The 26,323-nt window shown below is 37.4% G+C and overlaps 1 protein-coding gene across 1 annotated transcript; it reads right to left on the bottom strand.

The window, feature by feature from the left end:
- Positions 1 to 754: 754 nt before the first annotated feature.
- On the bottom strand, positions 755 to 26,299 carry LOC102691732 (nuclear cap-binding protein subunit 1). The gene is made up of 23 exons (XM_069189188.1): positions 26,089 to 26,299; positions 25,027 to 25,115; positions 24,510 to 24,610; positions 22,491 to 22,647; positions 21,356 to 21,463; positions 20,651 to 20,772; positions 20,245 to 20,314; positions 17,605 to 17,820; positions 16,415 to 16,512; positions 15,450 to 15,513; positions 12,787 to 12,897; positions 12,149 to 12,213; positions 11,396 to 11,458; positions 11,117 to 11,191; positions 9,542 to 9,645; positions 8,729 to 8,851; positions 8,065 to 8,167; positions 7,223 to 7,316; positions 4,841 to 4,944; positions 4,565 to 4,679; positions 3,809 to 3,949; positions 2,723 to 2,836; positions 755 to 2,475 (listed from the first exon to the last, which is right to left on the bottom strand). Exons 1-23 carry the CDS (start codon positions 26,120 to 26,122, stop codon positions 2,362 to 2,364), a joined length of 2,385 nt encoding a protein of 794 aa, XP_069045289.1. The 5' UTR covers positions 26,123 to 26,299; the 3' UTR covers positions 755 to 2,361.
- Positions 26,300 to 26,323: the final 24 nt, after the last annotated feature.

Raw genomic sequence — 26,323 nt, 5'->3', positions numbered from 1 at the left:
TAAATGTAAAGAGGGAATTAATATTCTTATTAATATAGCCAATAAAAGCTAAAATTATGAATGTGTAATGTGGTAGGGATCCAGGCTTTACACTCTGTATTGACAAACATAATATGAAATCACTTTGAATCAAATTGAGTTTAATCTCTTTACAAGTGCATTGTTTCTTGTGTTTCATGAGAGCATTGTTCAAGAAAAACGTATTTTTTAGCTGTATGACTTTCTTTCAGGTGCATAAACCAGTCAGTAAGGTTTATAGTACACAGCATTCTCATTCTTAAAAAGAAGACTGATGACGTGAAACTACAAAATGATCACATCAGCATAAAAGGATGAATAAACATATGCTGATGTTCCCTCTCCATATGGAGTCAGTAGTTCTGAGAAATATTTAGTTTCCGATGCAATGACATATGACTCATTCTTAATAAAATACAAAAATGTATTTTGTGTCTTAATTTTTTCCTCCTGCTGTGTAATGCAGTGGGGTTTCAACATCTGAAAATTTAACATTTGAGGTTGTGTGTAAGGGGTGTTGTGAAGGAGAGCAACAGAGCAGGATTAAACTGAGACAAAGATTGTTAGACACAGCTTGCAAGTTAGCTGCACAACAGACTAGGATCATCAAATCTTTTGTAGTTAGTGAGTAGGCCTCTCCCTGCCTTTTAACAACTCAAAGTGGTCTTGTTTTGTATTGTAAGAAACACTTCTGTTTCTGCATTGGTTTTGTGGGGAATGACAGGCTGAGGATGACTTAACAGGCTCACTGACAGTTTTATTGCCCTTTCCATTACAGTGGGAATGTTCATCACAGAGCAGGGTATTGGCTGTGAAGGCTGAAACAGTGCAGGTACTGCTGGATGCAGAAGAGGGAATTATGTTGTTTATTGTAGATGATTACGTTTGTGCGTAGTTTTAGATGATCAATCTATTATAAACAACTTAAAGCCAATGCATTAGTACTTTAAGTATCATATAAAGGAGGGTTACATAATGTCTTTAACCTTAGTAACCATAAAACTTTAACCATAAAAAGACTTAGTTTTTTAACCATACATACTATATACTGTAGTACATTATGCAATGGTAGAAGAGTGAATTTGGCTATTTGCGATGGTTGATTTCATGGTCATGCCTTTGCCTGTATCCAATTAGAAAAGAAAGACAAAGAAATTTTGCAATCCAATTTTGCAATAAGTGAATAGTAAGGCTGGTCAGCTATTTTAACTTGCTTTAAGTTTGATATAATTACCTGCAATGGGAAAGAAATCAACTAAAAATCTGAAGACGTTTGCTACCTTAACCTTGAAAAGATCTCCCGCAGGGTAACCCATCTGAGAACACAAAAAGGCTTCATTTCTGAATCGGAAAACTGTTAATTATATATACCAACTACCCCTAACGGAATGTGTACTATAGTTTTTTGCCTTTATTTTTGATACACTAGGTATAACATCTCATCACATGATCATCCATCTTAGTATCTGCACTGCTCTACACACAAAAGGAGATCATGCCCCACAACACTTCATGGCAATATAAATAAAAAGGGAAGTTATAAATCAAAACATATGTTAAAGTAAATGGTTTACACAATAGGACATATCCAATCCATGCTTTTACATGGTGTGCTTCTTCAAATCAAATGTTGCAAACACTGGCAGAGAAAGACATTTTTAATGTAAACCTGTTTGGTAGAAACTATTCTGTCAAGATTTAAAAGAAAAAATAAGCAAAGGACACCGTTTAAAAAAAAACAGGAACAGATCCAGTGTATTTCAACATTACTTTCATACAGAATCCGTTTCAGTTTCAATCATACAACCTTGCCTCCATTTGTAAACCCCCTTCTTATCTGTAATAATGATTAATACTAGGTTCTGGAACAATGTACGGCATCTTATGGTCGTACAGAAATTTAAAGTACTTAAAATGGTAAAAACGAGAAGGCTGACGAATCCAGATTTAGTCAAATTATGGAAAAAACTTGAAGCACAGGTTTCACCAATATTTCATGAATTTCTATACTTCAATTTTTAATAACCTCATCAGACGTTCAACGGGTTCAATAAAATTGGTGAAAAATATAGGTTGGGGTGGGGGAGAGTGAGGCAAAAAATTAATTTTAAGGAAGCTAACTGGGGGATAAGAAGCAAATTTCAATGTTTTTGTCGGTAAAATACCACCTGTTTCTCAAAATAGGGATCTTACATTTAATTTCTTTACGTTAGAGATCCTGAATCCCCCCACCCCAAAAAATTGAAAAGGGCGCCTCAAACTGGAAATCTTGATGCAAGAAATGTCAAGTCCTTGTCCTGTGTGGCTGCTCTTTTGCTAAGTGTCCACAGGGGTTAAGGGTTCTCACTGCTGCAGGGCACAGAACTGCTGGTACACAGCCAGGATGTGGTGATCCAGCTCAGCTGTGAACAGCAGGTTCTCCAGAGTCCCCATGTATTGCTGGATCGTCACATGGTGCTGCAAGAAACACATGAAATGCACAGTGAGCCGACAAATCCTAACTTTCATTGTCTGTTTTCCCATCCAAAGTATTTCTTTTCCACCTCTATGTAAACCCAGTAAACCTCCCGGACAGGAAAGCTTTTTTTTTTGCTTTCTATGCATTTTAGCTGGGCAAGTGGAAGGGATTAGCGCTGTTCTGTACGTGTCAGAAAACACTGATACTGTGTTAACGATTGGCACCACATGAAGAACGGCTAAATACCATGAGGAAGATCTGCTGCAGCCTCTCAATGCAGTTCTTGTACCAAGGGGTGTTGAAGTCCACACCTCCAGTCTCACAGCGAACCAGGTGCTCAGTCAGAATCATGATGAAGCGCTGCAGGGGCAAAGAACCAGAAATAAGCGACTGCTTACACCACCAACTATAATTCAGTTGCTGTTAATGTGTTCAGTTGAGAATAAGCCATCAACTTAAAAGCATACAAGTGAAGTTTGAGTATATACACCTCATTTTTTAAGCTATGACTTAAGTGGAAGAGAATTAAGTGTAGTTTCAGTATGCTTGACTCTATGTCCATATACAAGATGGATTATGAAGAAATCACAGTAGCACTTGTGTTTCTTTCCTCCTCCCCATTCAGAAAGCAGTACTAAAGACAAAAGAAGAAAGGACATCAGGTGAATCGTATTTAAGAAAATAGGAAGGGCCACAAATAAGAGGGAACTATTTGATCCTTCTTGCTGGTTTGAATGTTGGAAGCTAATTGGCCCAAGGATCTCATCCTGCTGATTTCTGAAGGACACCAGAGACCGCAGTCTCAATAACATGGCTGGGTAACCTATCCTAGATACCCATGACATTTCTCTTATCAAATCTCACAATCTCACAGCCTCACGCCCTGGTCTGAAAATGTCATGCATTTGCATCAAGTCTAGGCTGCTTAAATAGTATAATAATGAGATACTTACATACTACAATTACATAACCCTACTTTTTATGATTACAGCTCCATCAATATTGTTTCTTTTTTCAGCAGGGAAATTAACTCTAACTTACTGTCACAAAGTCACTGCGGCCAGTGGAACGATATTATACTGAATCAGGTATCAACAGGAATGTGCCATGTACATGTAACATGACATGCAAGTCTAGTGCTCAAAGGTGAAGGGCAGCAGTGTGGTGCAGGATTTGGGTTCAAATCCAAGGTGAGACACTGCTGTTGTACCCCTGTACGCCTGAACTGTTCCGGTACAATACACAGCTGTATGAATAGGTTGGCTGATATTTACAGTAAATCAATTAGTAAAGAGAGGGCAATTTGGAGTGTATGAGTATTAAGACACTGACCTGAAAGATCACCAGGAAGAGATTCTTCTGCTCACTCTGTGCTGACTCCACCTTCTCCTGTAGTCGCTCAATCTGCTCCTCTAACTGACCGTCCTCCTCATCACTGTTCTTTTCAAACTCATCTTCATCACCACTGTCTTTCTGCAAGAGCACAGATACGCCCAATATATGAGCTAATAACACGAAAAGTACACTATGAAACCGAGTTTCCATGTGCTTTGCATGAAAATGCTGAGGTTATCATACTACTGATTGAAAACCTTCAGTAAACTGAAGCTTTACACCCTTTACATATGTAAGAACTACTGGGAGTGAATGAAAATTACCAACACTGCAACACTAGTTTTTTCACTTCCTTTGCAAGTCATGGGAGTCACGGGGAGAAAAAGCTTAAGGACAAGTAAAATCTCCAAATATATATTGCAACATTCAGAGCAAAATTAACATTAACCTATGAGATACACATATTAAATATTAAACTTGCTGACATTGGGGTATAAAAGTCCAGAAATAAGATCAGAAATATTTGAAAGATTCTAGAAAAGCTATTGTTAGCATTTCTGTCAAGCAGTTATACCCAACATAGTTCAGCAGTAATACGCAATAACAGTCATAACTGACTACAGAGTATTAAAGTAGTCAGTCTAGTTAAACTGGTTACATCTTTATCAAAGGTCACATCTTTTATGTAAGCAGATAGTGAGCAGCTGGTCCTTGCAGGTGAACCACTGTGATCAGAACGTGCAATGCTCTTACCCTCCTGTGCTGCTTCTCCAGTTTCTCCTTGGCTTCCTCCAGCTCTTTCTGGATCTTCTGAACATGTTTGTTCATTTTACGGATGGTGGAATGCAGAATCTCCCATACATAGAACCTGTCAATCAGAGAGATAGTTCAGATTATGAATGAAAAGACATAAGAAATTCTTTAACCATAGAAGTAATGAGCTTGCTTAGTCTAAAACATAAAATTTTAGAAGGGTAATAGGAGACTGAAATCAATGTTTTAAACAGGGAGCTCTGTTTAGGACATTACCTGGTGAAGTCATGGGCCATGTCTGGGGAGAAGATCCAGTTTGCCACTGCAGCACAATCAACAATCTGTGTACGAATCATCTTATCCACAAGCACAGCAATCATCTGATTCACAATAAAAAACAAAGATTCTCATAGTATAAACAGGCTGACAAATATAAGCACCATTGCTTACACTACAGATAACAAAACCTTTGTTATGTCAGGAAATACTCTGAAGTTCCATTTCTTAATCACAATAATTAATACTGCAGGTACATATTTTACTAATGTAATAAGTTTGACATTTCAATGTACAGCCTTAAGAAATAAAGCAAGCGGCTCAGCCTATAAAAGCACATGTCTGAGTGCAGGCTGAATATGATCCCGACCTTGCAGGTCTGAGTCGGGGTCACATAGCTAACCGTCTGTGACTAGGGTTCTCCAAGCAGCGGTGTTCAATTGGTTAATGCTGCCAAGGGGAGAGTGGGATGTGTTGGCTGGGGCTAACTTGGTTATCAGCGACAACACCTGCAGCTTTCTAAGCATTTGCAGGCTTGTAGTGCCTCCAGAGCCATTTCTCTAATCGACACCAAATCTTCAGTATGGGGTTCTACTGCCTGTGAGGTGTTAAAAAGTGGCTTGAAGGTGGGCGGATGAGAGGAATCTGCCTACACTTCCCCCATTTCCCCCTACATAATTGCAGAGTTTGCATTCATTAGATGTGACGTGAAAATCACTTGAACGGAGATTCCAAATTAGGTGGGTATAACAACAAATAAATGAAACCCATTTCTTATAATGGTTCTTTTCTATACCCGTTACACACAATATATGAATCTCGCATTGTATACAATTATGCAAAATAAACTGAATCTCTGTTCTTGTACCTAGATCTACCAATTTTTAGCAATTTATCCATTTTAACCAGAACATCACTTGATAAACTAGAGGCTATTCTCTTCTTGTTCCAGTAAGTCACTTAATGTATCTATAGAAAGCTTCTGCATTTTGCTAGCTTACAGGAATTAAAATGCATTAAAATAGTTTTACATTTTTCAAGTGAAGACATGTTTTTACAGCTTTGGGTGACTGAGAAGTGTCTCTTAGATTTTAGATAGTTTGTGACACTGGGAAGAGTAACCCCTTCTAACTTCAAAGCAGAGAGAATGTTTGCTGAGGTCTGGGGGTCCCTTGAGGAGAAACAATTGTAAAGTTTTTCTTAGTATGCCTAGGAAAGTTGTGCATAATGATTGCAAAAGAGCAGAGCACAAACACAGAGTATAAGTTCACCTTTAGAGCACAGGAGAGAAGAAGCAGAAGGAAGAAACAAGGAGAGCAGGGAGAAGAAAGAGGAGTCCAGAGGAGTTGGGACGTGAAGCTTGCGCCAGGCGAGAGCTCCTACTTCATGATCATCCAAACAAAACCTGACTGGTCCTAAGTATTTGAACCTTATAAGAGCATGCTATTCTGCGTTTTTAGAGAACTTGGGTTTCCTGGGTAAAGGATACCTCAGTTAGAAACGTCTTTCCTGCTTAGGGTGCGTTTTATGGATATAGGCTTCCATTTATTTTGTGGCATCCAGGGTGCAGAGAGAGAGATTTAACTGCAGGTTGCATTGTATTTAGTTAGAAGGCAGCTCATCTCTTGTGTGGCCTCTGTAAGCATATTAAGAGTTTAGTGCTTAGTAGCAGTGTGGGGTTTTCTGGTTGACCAGAATGTTAGGCCTTTGAAACACCTTGTCTGTGAATACAGTATATAATGTAACTTTGTGTGTTGCATATTTTCTGTATTGTGTACTTTATTGTAATACATATTTGTTTTAATCAAGTGTGCCTGGATTATTACTCCTCTCAACAAAGCTGTGCCAGAGAACAAAGAATTCACTTGCCTCTAGTTATACCAGCCGCTCAGGTATATCCTTAGAAATCACGTACAAGTTGGGGGTTATGAATAATTATTTCACTGATTGACTAAACCGCTTGGTCAAATCACGTGTCATTGTTTTAAAATCTGTCCAGCCTCATTTGTGACAACATTTTAGAAATATTAAGAAAATTAATTTAAAATAAACCCAAAGGGAGGCACATCACTTCCCCAAGCACTTTCCCCACTATAAAGAACTGAATTGGTATATTTTACATTTTTCAGCAAATGGTAATGGACTGTATAAAAAACCTTTAAGTCTCCTAGGCTCTCAGGTCTATGTAACCCAGTTACCCAAAAAAAGCTGGCAACCATATCCAACTAATGAAAGGGAACAGATTTATAAAATTAAAAAAACGCTAATCACACCAACACAAGGGAGAACCCATCAAATATCTGTTTACAAGTAACAGAAGACTGCACGGCCACCCATTACCAGGGCTGCAGATTTCCTGGGCTAAGCTCACACTGCACTAACCTGGGGGTGGTTCTTCCAGGCATCATACACTACTCTGAGGATGTGCAGCTTCCCTTCATCACTGTCTGTCAGGTTCTTCAGCACTTCATGAAACCTGCAGAAAGGACACTTCTACTTATAATCTCACACAAGGCCGCAGACAGTTTTAGAATGAAATTCTAGGAGACAACGAATAATTTGGTTCATTATACAAAACATTTGAAAAGAATGCAAGTCATGAGATAATTCTGAAATTGTAATGTGTAGGAGTGCAATGGAACACCTTGTGCTTAGTGTTCTACCATGTCTTTATACTTATAAAAGGTGCAAACAAGAAAAGGCCATTCAGCCCATCTTGCCCATTTTGTATGGCTATGAATCAATTGATTTATTCCTTTTAATGGATATGATCCTGACATGTCCTTTATATTCAAGTATGAACACACTTCAAAAACATCTGTCAATCAGAAAGTCACTTATTCTTGGTTTGTAGTGACCTTGAAACATAGGACACAAGGTGAGACTGCACCCTGGATGATGTAGACCCTTGTGTGTACATGCACATAGAGACCATTTAGGAACGCCAGTTCATCTAGTCCGCATGTCTGTGGAAGGGGGAAGGAAACTGGAGTGCCTGGAGAAAACCCAGGTGAACACAGAATCAATTTCAAACACCTAGAGCTATAAGGCAGCAACACGGGTACTCCTGTGTCACTGTGCTGCCACTCTTTAATTTCTTGGAAATATTTATTGGACTCCCTCTGCTTGCTTTGTATTTTACTATAAATAATTTAGAACTTTTAATACCTAATAGTGGAATTTCATGCTAGTCAGACTTGAAAGTATCAGGGAGAGATACTTACTTGGCTAAAGCACTGAAGGAGTGGCTGAACGATTTGGCAGCTAAATGAAGGAGTGTTTGTAGAAACGCATCAATCTTCAGGGGGTTGAAGCTGTCTCCCTCATCTGTCAACAGAAATATTCCCAATGGTATGAGACAAAGGTATGCAAGGGCCTAATACCTATTATGGGTAAATCAGCTATTCCCACTTGTACAACGGGTCAAATGTTTTTTATGCTTTTAAACTGGAACTGGAAAATGTTTGCAGAAATGCTGGCCTTCACACAAGCTCATAATATATTGTGGATAACAGACTTCATATTCCAATTCTAATACCAACAGGTTCCTGCTATAACTGCCAAGATGGAATCATATTGCCATTTATTTTCTTTGCCTTCAGTATAAAACCCATAAATGGGTTGCTGTTAAAAACAAGTATTTGGTTGTTTAACTCCAAAGACAGTATCACTGTAGTTGGCACACAATTAAAATCCGACACTGTAAATCTAGAGCAAACACCGATTAGCCAATTAATTCAAAATTTCATAAGTATCATTCCAATGACAACAGATTTCAACATGTGCTGAAATGGGGTCTCTGGCTAAACCAGGAAGGCTGCCTAAACCTACACCTGAAAAGTGTGACCATGATACGAAAGCATTGAAAAACATTGTATTTAGACAGACCATCATCCTCTTCCTGATTGGGGTTTGGCACATCTTTCAAGAGAGCTAGGATTTCATCATTTGTGGAGTGGTTTTTGATCGCATTGCTGATGATCATAGCCATAGGGTAGCCTGGCAGGGAACCTAAAGCAATCACAGAAAACAACAAAGGACTTCATTAAATATAATGCATCACTACAAACAGCTCTCATATTCAAGAATGACTGAAATAAAATCCCAAATGACATTTGCAAAAAAGACTTCTACCAAACCCCACTTATCTGGGCCTTCTTCATTCTTGACTAAATTTCTGAACACACCATCCTCTTCCAAGGCTTGTTTATGGACATATCCGACTACTACACATTGCAATGTTATCAAAAACATTATAGCTATTGAAACACAAAATTGCAATCCTGTAAAAATCGCTGAAACGAAAACAAAAAGAAAAAATGTCTATCGCAGAAAATAAAGTAATTTCTGCATTGTTTAGAAATATTTGAGTGCAAACTTACACAATGCTTTTCAAGGTTCCCATTATTCATTTTCATTAAAATACTTGCTACCAATAAATACTAAAGCTATTTTGAAAATAGTTAACAGTTATAACAAAGATATAATAATAGAAATGGTTATTTCACAGAACCATACCTTATTTTCCCCCCCATATGGTATTGAGCTCCACATTTGTGAAATCACACATTCCTGGGAAATGTAAGGTACATAATCCTTGCAAATACCAAGGTTTTACTTTACATCTGTCAATTTCAATGAAAATGCAATAATCCTTGATTTGTAGATGGATTTGATTTTCTATCAACAGCAAATACTTACTGCTACTTTCATCCATATATTTGTAAATGAAAATGGGATTTGCTGGAATCAACGGAGAGAAAGTAGGAGGCACGATGTCCACAATTCGCTGGTGATAGGAAAGTCTACAAATAAAAAATTGAACACGATGCATTTGTCACAGCAACTCAAGGAGTGATTCTTTGAGATAAAAACGTCTTTTTAATTTTAAGGCTAAATCAAGGTGTAAACCGCACTAAAGATTGTCAGGAGTTGTGGGCAATGTTTGTGTAGAGTTCATACATATCTCCATTTATATACACTTATTTGGAAGTAATAACCTGTATTACAACAATAGGTGAGTACAATATACCAGTGTTTTCACCTTGGTGTATCTAAGTGAAATGTCTAATTAGCCAATCTGCTGGCAATGAATAGTTTGTATATGTTGTGGGAAATATTAGCGGAGCCTTCCTTTTCAGAAAGTGAACAGAGATCATAATACTTAAGTCATTACAGGATTCACAGGACTTAATGTTTGCATTCTGGGACAGTACTAGTTCACTTAATAGGGTTACAAGAACTCCTGTAGTTTTAAAAACAGTTAACAGTTTAAATAGTTAAGGCTCTGTAACGCTGCTTGCTTTGTTATGAGTCCACATTATATATTTGTTATTAGCACATCATCTGTGATAACCTTAAATACTATTTTAAAGATGGCTGGCTTTATGAAATGTGGTCACAATCTGAACACACTACTCTCAGAGCGGGAAGAAGAGGCCAATCTTCAAGAACACTTGGTTTACAGATTAAAAGTATCATCTGGCTACATGAGCTTGCCGAGCCACTCACTTCAAACCTCACCCATTAGATTTATAGCATCACAAGTGGGATATATACGAAACTGACAACTGGCACCCAGTGTTTTCTGTCTTTTAAGCCTCTTAAAGAAGCACCTATCCAACAGTTTGTAACCATCACAGCAGCAGGCTGTTAAGAACTGACCCCAGGAACCTGACACAAATTTATAACAAAGATGCACAGCTGTCACCAAACGAATGGGAGGAAAGGCCATTTTAACTGAGGGATTCTTTACAAAGAAAATCAAAGTTCCTAACAACCACAGAAAAACAAGCTACCTTAACATGGTTAAAATACTTAGCTCCAATCTGATCTTTCTGGATTATTTAAATATGGAGCTCTCACCTATGGCATCTTCCTTTCTTTAATCTCTCTATACTCTCTACTCTTCTCTTGTGCCTGCTTAATGGTGTCTTTCTGGACTGTTGACACCTAATCATTTACCCAGAACTTAATTAACTAAGGTAAATCTTACAATTACTTTGATCATGGAATCTGGGACACTTACATCTCAGCAAACATTCCATTGCTTTGAAGCAAGAAATGTTGACATTATTCAGGTGCTCCCCATTGCATATAGATTCACTTTATAACAATACAATAACGCGTTATCACATTGGTGCACATGCCTAAACATGGAAACGTGATGTATACCGGCCTTTGATTATACCTGTAGATATACTCGGGTATATTCAGTAAAACTTGAGTCATCTTATTTTTGGAAACACTCTTGTAAAAAGACACTAGGAAAGTTACCTCATACATTTTTCCAGAACTTCTTTCACAAATTTGGGTTTAGGTTTTTCGAGATCCTGGGTCAAGCAATCAGACCTACAGAAAATATGTATGAATTACAAAAAAAACATAGCACAAGTAGAATCATTATTATTGAAAAGCTTTTTATAAATACACATTAGCAGAGGTACTGAAAAAGGCTTTCCAAATGATTCTAAAAGACATTTAATTGCGACTCTATACGTAAGGTTTCTGTTAAATAGATGTATATATACGCAGATAACCGATAACTATTCTTACCAGTCATCCCAGCTCCACCTAAACTGAAAGTTGCTTAAATGATGGGAGAACCAGTTGATAAGTCTGGAAAAAATATAAAACACAAGTCATAAATGTGCTGACTTAAGAAAAACAAACCAACCACAAATATTACTTTCTAGTTCAGCTCAGTATGAAGAAATAGGTTTCATCACAAGTGATGTCAAACCAACAAAGGGTTTCCACCCAGGACATTATGACCTACTGGGAAATATAGTTGGAATTGTAAAAACAGGTTTGAATGGGGAGCTGTCTGTCTGCTAGCTGCAAATTAACCACTAGATAATTTTATCATGATGAACAGAAGACAAAAAAACACATACTTGATACAGCTCTTATTCTGCTGACGTATAGATTACCATTTTCATTTTGATTTACTACATTACCAGAAGGGGGAAAATTAGAACTGTAAACGTTTTTTAGCTATATTGACCAAAACACTTGTGAAACCAACTCTGAAGAAAGAAAACCATAAAAAGGTAAGTCTAGTCCTGGTCTTGGACTGCCCCAATCCAGTTTGTATGGGACACTCATTTCTAAACGGATGGAAAACCTGTGAATTGATGATCAATTAAGTTGTTCTGCTAATGTAAGAAAACGGATCTGAAGGGTACTCAGATTTTGGCCCCAGACATTCTCTAAATTAATTTAACATGTCTTTGACTTAGATTACAATGAAATTTCTCCATATTCTCAGAAATTGGTGATTTAATGCTGACTTATAAAAGTCCATACCGGTCTATACACGTTGTGTTCATTGTGTCCAGACGCATATACATCATCTCCGTGGCTTGAGCAAGCTGTGAGATTATAATCAAGGAACAACTGCAATGTTTTAAAAAGGGGTTGTTATGATTTTGAAAACTGTTCACAGAAGTAATTTTCACAAACTGAACACCTGCAATAACTTAAAATCTAATTGCTTTGGGGTGGGGAAAAACTACAGTACTGGAGCACAGTATGATGTGAAGGGCAAACAACCAGTAATATTATAGTACAGATTGTCCTACTGTCTTAAACACTGTTTTTTTATTTGTAGAGGCATTAGCCCCAGTCTCCTGTATTTTGGCATTCTTTGGGATGAAAAGTCTTCTGTACATGCCCATGTTTAACAATGAAAAGCAAGAGAAAAGGAGTTAAAATCCAGTCCTACATACAAAATGTAATAAGTTTTTAATAAGTTTAATAAAGAAAGCACATGCATTAGTTTTTATAACAATGAAAGCATGGATGCAATCATACTCAACATTCCATGACATGGTACTTGTAATTTTTTCCCTTGAATAGTGAAGAAAATACTCAAACAAAAGGAACATTAAAATATAGGACAACATCTTGCAAAAATATGAGCCTTTAAGGCCCAACAAGGATACAACTTGAGGCAGAGAACCGGGCTGAAGCTTGCACAGCTCAATCAGCAGTGTGGTGTACATGACGTCGATCTGAGGGGGTGAAGGGAGCTGGAAGAGCTCTCCGAAGATCACCTGTTGAAGACCCAAAGTACCAATATTTATTGTAACTTGCCCTGTTCTACAGTGTACAGCCTATATTTACTACGCTCAAGCCCCATCTATTTCCACCAAAATCAATGTTCAATAAGTTGTACAAAATTGGGATAATCTGTTCCTAGCAGTGTCCCTGTTTCTACTGCTTTAAATCAGGAATGAGCCACACTAGTACTTGATGCCTGCTGAGCTGCACCATGTTAGGAATATCTTTGATATTTATTGCTAAATAGAACTAAACTAATTATTTGAATCTAAGATTCTCTTTCACGTTTTAATCACTTGGCAGTTGAAGAGCACCTGCAAAACATTAAGGACTAGAGTTGTCCATATCTGGTTTACACATAAGAAAATGTGATAGTCAAAGCTATATTTTCTTTGTCAATAAAATGGGCAAACTTTGTTGCGACAGAGGATGCCAACACGGAACTGAAAACAAAATTCAAAATCAGTCCATCAAACCTAAAACACGTGACAGATTTTAATTCTTTCTATTTGTGAACCCTGTTTATCTCTAGTAGCAACCAAAACCCGTTTGAAGATGTTTTGATGTGCTGCAGCTTGTAAAAAAAAGACTTTTCTGAGTACTGTAATATTGTTTTATTAACCAAGAAACGTTATAAAACACTGTACCCCTTAATACTGAACCTGGAACATACTGTATACTTCACAAGTTTTATAAAAGGTCCATGCATAGATCAGGTGGGCACAACTAACCCATGTCCCCTTTAAAACTAGGAGAAAGAGCACTGCTTGTTCTCTTTAACCCAGTGAGTCACAGACCTTATCTAGGACTCAGTGGTTTGATTCCTGGTGCCAGAACAGAATTCAAATGCATTTTTTTAGAAATTTGCATGTAGGAAAAAGTAACGTCTAGTCACGACAGGGACGTTTCGGATTACTTAAGTATATATTTTTAGGGTTTGCTATATTTAGGTATTGCTGCTCACACAACACCCTGAAAAACAGTTTTGACTGACATTTGCCTACCGATATCCAATTCTGACCAGAAATGTGGGGGGCTTTTCAGTTTAAATTGATAGATGTTGATTAATTATGTGTGTGGAAGAGCTTTAAAATGAATGCTGCTTCAAATTCATGTAACCACAATTATAAAGGTGCATATTATAAGCATTTGAAAAAGGGTCATTTCAAAAAAATATTTCATCTGAGAGTCTAACATGCTGTTTTTTAAATTTATATTTTTGCATTTTTACATTTCGTGTTCAGTAAAATATAAACACTAAATAGAAACAAGCCTACACACATTAGAGGAAGGCTTGTAGTTGGGCTGTGGATGGATGAATGCAGTATGTGGGAGGGATATATATTAATCTGCCAGACCATAACAATGTAAAGTCAAAATGCCTACAGTGTATGCAAACAGTTGCAGTCCATTAAAATGTCAATGGATAAAGGCAGTCAAATTCAAAACATAAATTTAATGACTTTTTTTTCTCTTTCTAGTTTCCAAAGAAAATAACACTAAAAACGTAATTTTGACTTGGCAGCCTTCTACAATACCATTACATTCGGCAAGATAACACCTCAGCAGGAAATGCAGTAGACTAAGTTTGCTTGTTGCAGTCTGGCTGGTTAGCAAAAACAAAATGTTGTGTTTTAGGACAGTGCTCAAAGAAAAAACCCTGACCAAAAGTCTTCTTATAGAAATGCACTTGTCTAAAATTAGTGACTATAATCTATTAAAAACAGCAACCGAATTATATGTCAGATAATCCCTTTCGCTCCTGACATGTTAAACAACATAATTAAATTTTAAAATTGTAACAGTGATTATGAGCGTTGATTATTTTGAAAATATGAATATGAAGAAGTTTACGATAGGCATAGGCCAAATTTTGTGGCATGTTTCTAACAATATTAGATTGGAACTAATTTAATATTTTTGCATGCTGGGTGAGAGTAGATTAGATTTCTTATTGGTTATATGACATCCAGTTAACATCCAATACTCTGTTAGTTTGCAGCAACCTTGGTCTATCTTTCACATTTCAGAGGAGGAGTGAGGCCAGCTTTGGGATCTCAAGGATTCACACTTTTTGCTAATCATTTTTAAATGGTAGTGTAAGGGTCTGTGTTATTGTAACTAAATAGGTCTTTTAAGGTTATAACTTCTCACTGCCCACGAAAACGAAAATCATGACCTGACTAAGTTTATAACTATATATGACTGTGTTTTCTTAGGTATTTTAAGGTGTTAAAAGTTTTTACTTTTACATTAATTTGGAACCTCCCCACTCCCTATTGTAATGCAACTGTTGTAAGAACAGCCATTTTGTAACAATATAGACAGTAACTTGAGTAATATGCAATAATTTGCTTATTTTCACTGAATAAAATTAAAATTATAATATAAAATATTTTAAACAATATAGAACCAAACATGATGATACAATAAATAAGAAAAAATATATTTAGGATTTGTGTAATCAAACATTCCAAACATGTTAGAACTGGCTCTCTATAATTGTTTAAAGCAGCTAGTAGTGGAAAAACTAGTATTCACATACCTCCACAATGTGATAATTGAGGGGAATCTTATTCTTCCCAGGGTAGCTCAGAAGCTGGGCAGCACTAAATTAAAATGGAAACAAATACGTTATTCAAAGAAATGTTTTATTTATTCCAATTGTTCATCTGATGCATCACAGACACTTTTAGTAAATTAAAACTTGAAATAAACTATTAACGTTTACTATAAAACTACAATAAAGCAAGGGAACACTCCTACATCCATATTTGGACAGTCCAATTAATAGCAGTAATTTGATTACTGTAATGAAACAAGCTAATTTATACATGAACTCCAATGATGACTGAGCAGTGCTCCTCTTTTTTAAAACGGATTGTTGGAATGATTATGGAGATATTAAAAACACTGTTGATCTTTTACAGCAATGTGAAATTTAATATTGTGCAGAAGTTGCAAATTATATTGTAGCATTGCACCATCACATGGATAACATGTTGGAATTTCACAATGGATTTTTTTTTGTATGAAATGTATTTCACTGTAAAATTCAAATACTTTCAGCTTGCTACTGCTTTGAATATAAGAACTAAAGAAAAACTTGCAGAGAGGTGGAATGAAGATCTAAAGCAGGAGAAACGGAAGATGGACACATACAGATCACCCTATCCCTACAACTACAAATCTCAAGTCCTGAAAGTGCCAGACCTTTAAAGAGTTTACATTAGCGATTCCAATACATCCATGCCCATGAAAGCTGACTAATACTGCATTACTATAGCCACCACTATAGTGCAAAAGTGACAGTGTGGATTTAAAGCCATAATGAAGCTAGTATGCCATAAAACATCAATTTTTGTATACCGTACCAAGATCGGAAGTGAATCTAAGACCGTGCTTATGAAAGGGTTAGGATCTTCACAAAATGTGCATGTCACTCTGCTTTGCAAGGCAAAAGGTGATCACATAAAAGTGAAAACCCATTAAGTATAAATAGTAGCTCACCAGGTCTTCCTCTCTCTCCAGTGTGACTTGATAATGCAGTGAAGATTTTCCTCAATCACGAAGCGCTCCGCTGAATGACTCCCAGGCATAACCGGGCCCTGGAAAAATCACAGGAGTGGTATGACACTCAGGCACATGCAAATGAACAGCAATATTCCTCAATTCCACAAGAAAAAGGAGTAGCATGTGCATAGGTAAACGTCACATTAAAGTGTTAATTTATTACTTGAGGGACATTATGTTAACACTATAAAAAGTAGTAGTCTTCTAAATGAAGCCTGACTACAATTTTCATCACTGCGTCACAACAAAGAATGCAACTACTCTGGAACCAGTGCTGACAAGAGGTACCATATCAAAAATAATTTGCTATACTCACAGCCTAAACAAACTGAACCTTTTTAACCCTTGAATAGACCCTAGGGGACTTGATTCAAGTATTTAAAAAGGCATGGATTGTTTCCTCTTGTTCAAGTTCCAATGCTTATTCTGAGGAAGTCTACTAGATTGACTTTGTGAAAGCACATTTAAAATGAGAACATGAAGCACTTCTAAATGCATGCTAAAGAAATGGAATCCTTTCCCATATGCCATACAGTGCTCTCATCACTTAACAGGGGAGACAGTAAACAATGCACACATCGCTAAACAGGTGAGAAACATATTATAGCCTAGGAGACACTACAAATAGGAAATCAATATTCACACAAATATAACACAGTCCTTGTCTTTAGTCTAGTGCTCAAATGATCTAAATATATCTAAGTCATGTACGAAGGAGGTATTGGGCTAACTGCTTCTCCTCTCACTTCTTTCTTCTCAGTTCATCAACAATTCTGTTTCTTTATGGTCTTTTTATCCTGTTTTTGAGTCTTCAGTTTCTAGGTCTCATCCTCAATGAATGCCGATTTAACTACATTTGGTTTAGTGCTCATTTAAACTTGCAACTATTTGGCCTCTTGGATCTTTGGCCCTAATGGCTGCCTCAAGAGACATAATAAGATAAGGGTACAGTTCTGCAAATTCTCCAGGAAAGGCTATTTTTTTTTATTGGGCACCAATAAATCCCACTGTTTTATCTGGTACTTTAAACAGTAGGACACCCCAGTGTCACACACAATCATCTGAATCTGACATGCCTCTGAAAACCTTGCAGGTTATGTAAGGGCTTACCCAGCTTGATTACTCACCTCAGGGGCATCTGTGTAGTCAAACATACGGAAGATGACCCTGGGCATGGGGTACACTGTGTCCTCAGTATGGGGCGGAGGAGTGAAGGGCGGCAGATTGTGCTGCAGGGCCTCACAAAGCACGCTATCAAAAGCGATGTACGGCCGGAGGATATGGCGCTCTTGCCAACGGTCCTTCTTCAGCTTTTGTATCTGAGCCCAGAGGCAGTCCAAGTACTGCGGAGAGAGAGGTGGGGATTGAATGAGAAAGAGAAGAGAGAAAGCAAAGAGCAACTGAAAGTGACAGGAGTTGGTAAGAAAAATTCAGAACTTGACACACCGGTTGAAACAAGCATTTGTCTTATCTTGAAATGGTTTAATGCTCATTTTAGAATGAAATTCTGTTTAAGTTTTCAGATTAATGCTTCTCCGTGAACAAGAAAAGTGTTCACAATATGTGATCCTGCAAAACTGCCCAACATCAATTTGAGCCATGACTTTTATCATGTTAAATCTGGCCAGTACCCATGTGCTACAGTGGGCATAGAAATCACCACCACCTTTCAAAATGTTCACCTTTTGATGCCCTAAATTCCAAAAAGGTTCCAGCCTTTTTCCAGCTTTATTTACAAGTTGTACCTTGCAACATCCAAGTGAAAAAAGAAAGCAAAATTTCTGAAAAAAAAATTAAAATAAAAAAGTAGAATAACTGGGTTGGATAAGAGAACACCTTCCTGAGTCAATTCTTAGTGGAATCGCCCTCTGCTTGAATTACAGACTTGTCTGTTTGGATACATCTCTACCAACTTTGCCCACCTAGAGGGAGGAATATTTGCCTATTCCTCCTTACAGAATTGTTCAAGCTCAGTCAAACTGCCTGGTGACCGTTGAAGGACTGCCCTTTTCAAGTCAATCCAAAGATTTTCCAATGGGATTGAGGTCGGGGATCTGACTAGGCCACTCAAGGACATTCAAGGAATTTGCCTGTATTTTGCACCATCCATCTTCCCTTCTATCCTGACAAGTGCCCCAGACCCAGCTGAAGAGAAACACCCCCACAACAGGGTGCTGCCACCACAGTGCTTTACTGTAGGAATGGTGTTCTTTTGATGGTAAAATGTATTGGATTTTCGCCAGACGTACCGTTTTGCATTTCGGCCAGAAAGTTTGATTTTGGTCTCATCTCACCATAGCATCTTTTGCCACTTGGGCACAGAATAACTAAGGTGCTTTTTAGCAAAACATAACCGAGACTTGATGTGGCTTTTTTTAAGGAGTGGCTTTTTTCTTGCCATCCTCCCATACAGGCCAGATTTGTGGAGCGCTTGTGATATTGATGTCACATGCACAAATTGACCAGTCTTTGCCATAAAGGCCTGTAGCTCATTCAATGTTGCCACCAGCCTCTTGGTAGCCTCTCTGCTCAGTCTTCTTCTTGCTTAGTCATCCAGTTTGGAGGGGCAGCCTGATCTAGGCAAAGTCTGGGTGGTGCCATATGCCTTCCACTTCTTAATGATGATCTTGACTGTGCTCAATGGGATACTTAAGCCTTTGAAATCTTTTTATCCCCATCTCCTGACTTATGCCTTTCCACAACTTTATCTCAAAATTCTTTTGAAAGCACCTTTCCGCCCATAATGGATTCTTTGCTTTGACATGCACTTCTAAGCAGTGGAATCCTCTAGAAACAGCTGCTTTTATTCTGAACTAATCAAAATCACCACAATTGATCACAGGTGGGAGCCAATTAGTTTGATGTGTGATCTGTAAGGTGATTGGTTATACCTGAGCAAGTTTACAAATGCAATTGTAAGGTGGGTGTTCACTTATCCAGCTAAAGTATTTTACTGCTGTAATATTAATACTTAGAATGCTTTAGAATTGTATTTTCATTTGGCTAATGTGGGTTTCTGTGTGCAAATAAAAAAGGAACAAGCCTAATTTAATTTGTTTTTATTTTCAGAGTGTCATACAACAAAAGGTACAACTTTTGAAAGGGAGGGGTGACTTTCTATACCCACTGTATATATGTGCTTTGTCAATCTTGGAAGATGAAGTGCACATTGGCAAAAACACTTTCACAACTCATCTAAATTAGGTAAGATGAAAGACAGGTTTTCTTCGCTTGCATTTCAAAATGGTTAGAAGTAAAGAAAAATGTCAGATAGGTTAGTGGACAGTTGAATGCTCTTCTTTCACTGTCTTATTACATTATCATATCTTCATCTTCTAAAAGAAAACTAGATCCTTGTTTTATGAACAGAAAGCACTTATGAAAAAAAAACATAAAACAAAAAATCATTTAAAAATATTTTTTCCGATATCTTACATCTAAACATTTATATTATATTCCAATACTATAATTCTGGCCTATAAATGACTATAATTCTAAAGATGTCTTTTAAAAAACTCACTTAACCTGATTCAAAGTATATACTGTACCTCACCCCAACAATACATGCAAGTGATCTGTGTGTTATTTGATGCTCCTTCAGCATTTGGCTTTTATTTTCTCCACATTAAGAACTGCTGGTGCAAGACTTTTTACTACAGATGTCAGTCAAGTCTCAATGATTCCCAGTTCTACTACCATGTTCTGAAAACAAGTGCTCGGAAGTTATAGTTTGTCTTGCTCTTGAATAATATTCAATTTCTGCTCACCTCCTCCTGGGGGTGTGGTTTCTCAGCAGTCCAAACCTGCAACATCGGCACATGCGTCTTCTGTCGTCTCCTGAAATAAAATCACAGCTTCTATTGTACCAAGCACAGGTATGGTAGCTCTGCTCTAAATGAAGAGGAATTCAATCTCTCCTGTAAGTTACAAATTTCATTCTAAACTCTTTGTACCCTACTTTAAAAAAGGTCCTGTAGAACTCTTTCATTTTAATGATGCATTGCTAGAATAGGGAGATTGGTTCCCATTCACTTGTGTGCATCCGTCTTTTAAGAGAGGGAGATTTCGTCTTGGGTCTGTTCTATTTATCTTAGAATACAGGTTTTGTCATAGTGGTCTGTTAAGGAGTTATTGTGGTGGTCTTAGAATACAGAATGCAGCAAGTCTGCTTACTTTAGGTAGCCATCAATCTGGTTGAGCAGCCGATCCATCTCCACATCTTTCTTCTCATACAGCTCCTTACCAACCCAGGGCAGAGAAGAGAGCACAGCGTACACATACCAGTCACAGCGCACCTGAAACACACAGCAGCGTTGCACTCAGGGCAAGAACACTGGCCAAGGTAGGAAAATACATTTTTTAAACCACAATGTCTTGCTAAATCAAACGAGGCCTTGTTTTATTTTTTGTGACTTAACTGCAACTTTGGAGTTAAAAACCAACCTTCTCAAACTGGTTTTGGATGTAGTCAACCGAATGGAGTGATAAAGGAAAAAAACTGCACCACTCAACTTACTTTTTTACATCATTAAAAATAAGGGCTGTCCTGCAAATCCACTATATTCAATTCTATCATAATGACTAAAAATTAAAATGCAATATAGCCAGGTATTCAGTTATTCTTCAAGTCAAGACTTTCTGTTAAACCTGCAGCTTTTATGAATATCCAGAGACTTATGAACCAATAATATATATTTTATATTTACTCCAATAAACATTTCTTTAATAAAATTAATGACAGACCTTTTCTCTCCTTCAAGGACAAAAAAATATTTACTAAAAGCAAATGGAATACCCTTTCTTGGGAAATCTACGTCCACAACCGTCTAATTTTAGACTAAATTTTTGTTCTAACACCTAAACTTCGGTAATAATCACCTGCGGCACATCTTCCTCTTGTATCACACTGACGAAGTTTTCAAACATGGCCACCATAGAAGGAGCTGCAATTACATGACAATTCACCAAATCACACAGGAAACGGACCTAGGGAAGAAAAGAAGATAAAGTTAAATCACTTTGAGTCGCTATCCCACTAGGACACGTTTTTTAATAATCACATCAGTGACAGGACAGTGAGGCTCCATGCTGCTGGCCTTAGAGCAAGGCGACCTGTCAGAGGCCCTCTGCTCACACCTCCTAGACGTCACACCTGACTGGCTTGGGCCAGACGGAGCCTGTGATGGACTCTTCAGCAGTGCCATCAGGTCCTCTTCATGGATGAGTCACTCTTCAGCCTGTTCCACGCAGACGGGAGGGCCAGAGTGTGGAGGAGAGGTGTTGCGTTTCTTTTTTGCCCACATCAGTATATATATAGATCTACCCTCTCCCAGTTCTTTAGGTGCTGCTGCTTTGAAGATGACCCAAAATCCTGCCAGAACACGGACTGGCTAGTAGTGCAACAGTGAATTTAACTTTAAAAAATAAAAATGTCTCTAATGTTAAAAATGTCTTCCTATATGTATTCATCGTTGCAAACACGAAGAAGCTTAAGGACACTTTAAATTGACACTAATCACTGAAATCAGCTTATTCTTTTAATAACCCAATGACTTGGAATCTCCAATGATTAACTCAGCTTCACCTCTATGATACTGGCACCAATAGTGGGTGGACAAGGGCAATGTATGCTTCCACTTAAATGCGCACTATCACAATTATCACCTCTTTACACAAGTCCTACAGACTTAGCAGCAGTTATTTTGAACATGACAAGACTCTCATTAACAACACTAAAGACTCAAAGGCACCCAAGAGGTCACAGGGGACACTGCTGAAGTACAGTGCAACAACACTCTGGGCAACTACAGTGGAATTCACCACATTGTTACTTGCAGCCTGGGGGATTAAATCGCTTCTTACGATTTTCTCTTTGAAACAGTCAAAATGTAAACTGAACAATATTTTTCTTCTGAAAAAGAAGACACTAGAGCAGATACACTTACAATAAATGCCTAGAAGGTTATAGCAACGTGCCATATTTCTCCTGCAAAATAATGAGATACTAACTCACCAGGTAGACCGCTTCACTGAACAAGTTTGACTTCAAGGTCTCTTTGAGCTGTCGAACCATAGCTTCCACAAACTCCCCCCCAAAGTTGTAATTCCTGGCATTGAGCAACCCCACCAGCGTGGTGTATACAGTCAACTTCTCTGGAAGGAGACGAGCCCTGTGGATTTAAATGTGTTAGTCTTCTCAAGATGCTTTAATATCCCAAAACACATCATACTTAGTCAATTGCTCTCTTTAAAATGCTTCATTTTACACTCATTGAACTGGGACAGACATTCATCTCCATAAACGTTTTTATACTTTTTCCAATGTTTTCAGACATGTTGCATTCCTTGATGACACATATCCAAGGATGCGCTGCATTCATAACTCATTCCCCCTTAATGAGCAAGACAGCAACTGCACCACCATTTCCCTTCTGCTGATGACAGCCTCCCTGAGAGGTAGTTTTTAACATGCATTGACAGCATGTTCATTCTGCTTTTGAAAACCGCAATCCATTCTCTTCTGAGCCGTCATTTAAAATGGTTAAATAGACTTCATTTTCTTGGTACATCAGTATAATTCACTTCTTTCAGGTTGGAAAGCAGTTTTATAACTCTTACCCAGCCCTCTTTTTTAAGTCCAGGTGATAAAATGGCATACAGTTTAATATACCTGCATATGACTTGGATACATTTCCGTGCTGAAAATAAGGCCCGTTGTATTAACACTTTTTTTTACCATGGACAGTTTTGAGTTTCTGCCATTTTTTGTTTTTATTACTATATTATCGATATTTTTTAATAAGTGTATTTTACAGAGCCCTAATAATAAAACAACAGGCTCAATACATAGCATTAAACATAGAACACCTACACAGAGACATACATGAAAGCTTGTCAAATTGCAACAAAATGCAAATTGATCATACTTGATTCTGAGTGTTTTTGAGAAAGACATTTCCAGGATTTAGCCAATCTAATCTTATGCCCTAAACTTATTATTTTTTCCTATGAGTTTTTGGGGTTAGCGTTTCACTGGTTGCTTTATCAAACCTAAATGTAGTGCTATGAAATCTAGCTGAATAAAAATAACTATCAACTTTCTCAATAAAGTTATACGTGCCTGTCAAGAAAATCTACCCCTTGATATCCAAGTCCATTATCCTTTGAACATAAGGATAGATTAGGAAGGAAAGGAGGCAATTCAGCCATCTAACAAATTTTTGTTAACATATGTATAGCATACAACAAAACCTCAGTATTTATGAGCATTAGGTACACTGAAGACTCTAAGAATGATGATTTTGCGAATGTGGAATGCAACACCTAATGGAGAAAACAGGACAGCGAAGCGTGTCAAAAGAGGATTTCTGTAGTAATGTTTTTTTTTTAACTTAAGAATTTCAGAAATAGTGCCAGCACCTACCGGTAAAAAGTATTTAATGAAAATGAACTGTAAACTAAATTGTTTTCAAGTTGTTGCAAATGTAAACAAATAAATTAGATCACCATTACAGCTTACTCTGTATTAGTAATAGGTTTATTCCACACTGAAAAGAGAAGAAAGAAAACACAACGTTTTGGCCGTGGAGCCTTCTTCAGGTGTGAAGAAGGCTCACACCCAAAGAAGGCTCCACGGCCGAAACGTTGTGTTCTCTTTCTTCTTCTTTCAGCATGGAATAAACCTATTACTTGTTCCTTTGCAGCCTACACATGCTGACGCAGCTACCCACCTGAACTAATCTGCATTAGTGTTTCTGTCATTCTTAATAAAGCGTATCTTCTTCCCTTTTTTTACAGTTTTTATTACTATTATAAATACAGCACTACTTTACTGTAATAAAGTTCATCCACACAAATGCAGATATTTATTAGTGACTAGTTTATCTGCCAAATTGTGAATGTAGTACTTTGCAAAACCTTGTGAATATCAAAGTTATATTGTATATGCATATCTAAAGTGTCCAGTGAGATGTTTTAAGTACACAAACACAGGTATGGAAGTTTAAATTAAAACACAAAGGGCAACACTTACACAGCACATAGGATACGCAGAATTTTGCTCTTGTAATTTGGAAGGTCAGCCTCCAGGACGCCTGCCAGGCCCTCTAAGTTGCTTTCCAATGAAGACGTACTCTAAGGATGGGCACATTCAAGCACAGTTATGATACAAATCCAATCCCATGTTAGATTTGCTGAAAAACCTGCCACTTTGCAACATACAGGCTAGGTGTGCTAATATATCAGAGAACACTTTAACTAGATCATCGAGTTCAGGTTTCCACTAAACGTTATATACACAACACTGCAATATGCACACAATGCTGTAAGGAAGCGCTTCACAAAAGCTTGGAAATGCAGTAAATCCATATTCTTAAATACCACGACATTCAACTTGTGAGCAGGCAGTATTTTGAAAAGAAAGGTTAACATGTTTTAAGAAAGTAAATTATCAGATAAAAACAAGCCCAGTTTGTGATTAGTAAATGGTACGACTACCAGCTTAATTAATTAAAAGTGTTATTTCAATTGTAAAAAAGTGTAAAAATTACCTTTTCGCCTACTCTGCATATTAGTGACTCAAGACGATCTTCGATTTCAATGGGTTCTGATGTTCTTCTCCGTTTATGAGGTTGCCCTCCTATTAGAAAGAGCACTATATGAAACATTATGCTTATCAACATTCTAAGTTGCATATGCTCAAAGAAAGCGAGGAGAACATAGATTGCCTTGGAGAAAGAATCTCAAGAGAAATCTGAACTGAAGAATTTTGTATTATATCAAGAAGACCCAGTTAGATTACTTAAGCTCTAATTGCAATGCTAACCTAAGGGGGGGAAAAAACTTAATGAGCCAAAATGTTACTCAAGGCAATTATTTTTAAATTACAAGGAAAAGAAAATGTAATAGAACAATTAAAGGTGGTTTAAATCATCATACAACTTTATGTATTCTTCTCAAAAATATATTATTTTAAAACTCATGTTAATTTAAAGTTACTTACGGTCCCTGGTTACTAGACACACAAGGAAAACAAAGCTGTAGCCTACAGTCTATGTGCAACATTCAATCTACTCTGCATTATCAAATGTTTTCCGTATTTATGTTCATACATATGCTATACAGATAACTGTAATTTGTGGGCTATTTGGAGTAGCTAATGTATTGCAGGAAGAAAAAAGCCCGCTCAGAAGTGCAACATTTGAATCAAACATTACATCTGCCATAGAAAGTATTCAAGCACCCTAAATGAATGAGCGGTAGCTTTGATCTCTATGCACCTATTTCCACACGACTATAAATGAATAATTCATAAGTTTATTATTACATTATCAGAAAGACAGCAATTAACTTTTACAAAGTTCGATTTAACCGCTCCAAATGGGAAAAATGGGCATTCTGCTTATTTTTTCACTTCCTACTAAAATAGCGAGGCTTATTTTATTACCGGCCATATCATAACCGATAACGATTTTCTCAATTAAAAACTGCTTTGCATCACTTTCTTTGGTGAGACGTCAACAAAATTTCACAGCACATCGATCGATAGTGGACAGCCATGTATCAAAAGTGGACAGTGCCTCAATTGCAAAACTAATACAAAAACCACCTACCATCATTCTCATCACTGTGCCGCCTCCTTGACATTTTTTAATTTAATTATAAAGGTAAATCCTCTAAAGATGTAACAGAGTTCAGTCGGTCCCCTTATTCAAACGTCTTGATCTTGTACTTGCAGCGCGAAATCCGCCTAGGTTAAAACGCTCCACACGCCTCTAGAAACAACAGCTCCTTACACACACACACAGCCTCAAACGCCGCAATATGGCGCTGAAGTTGAACACAATC

Source organism: Lepisosteus oculatus, chromosome 1 (genome assembly GCF_040954835.1).
Source record: "Lepisosteus oculatus isolate fLepOcu1 chromosome 1, fLepOcu1.hap2, whole genome shotgun sequence".
Taxonomy (NCBI): domain Eukaryota; kingdom Metazoa; phylum Chordata; class Actinopteri; order Semionotiformes; family Lepisosteidae; genus Lepisosteus; species Lepisosteus oculatus.
This window is presented reverse-complemented; position numbering and strand designations above follow the sequence as displayed.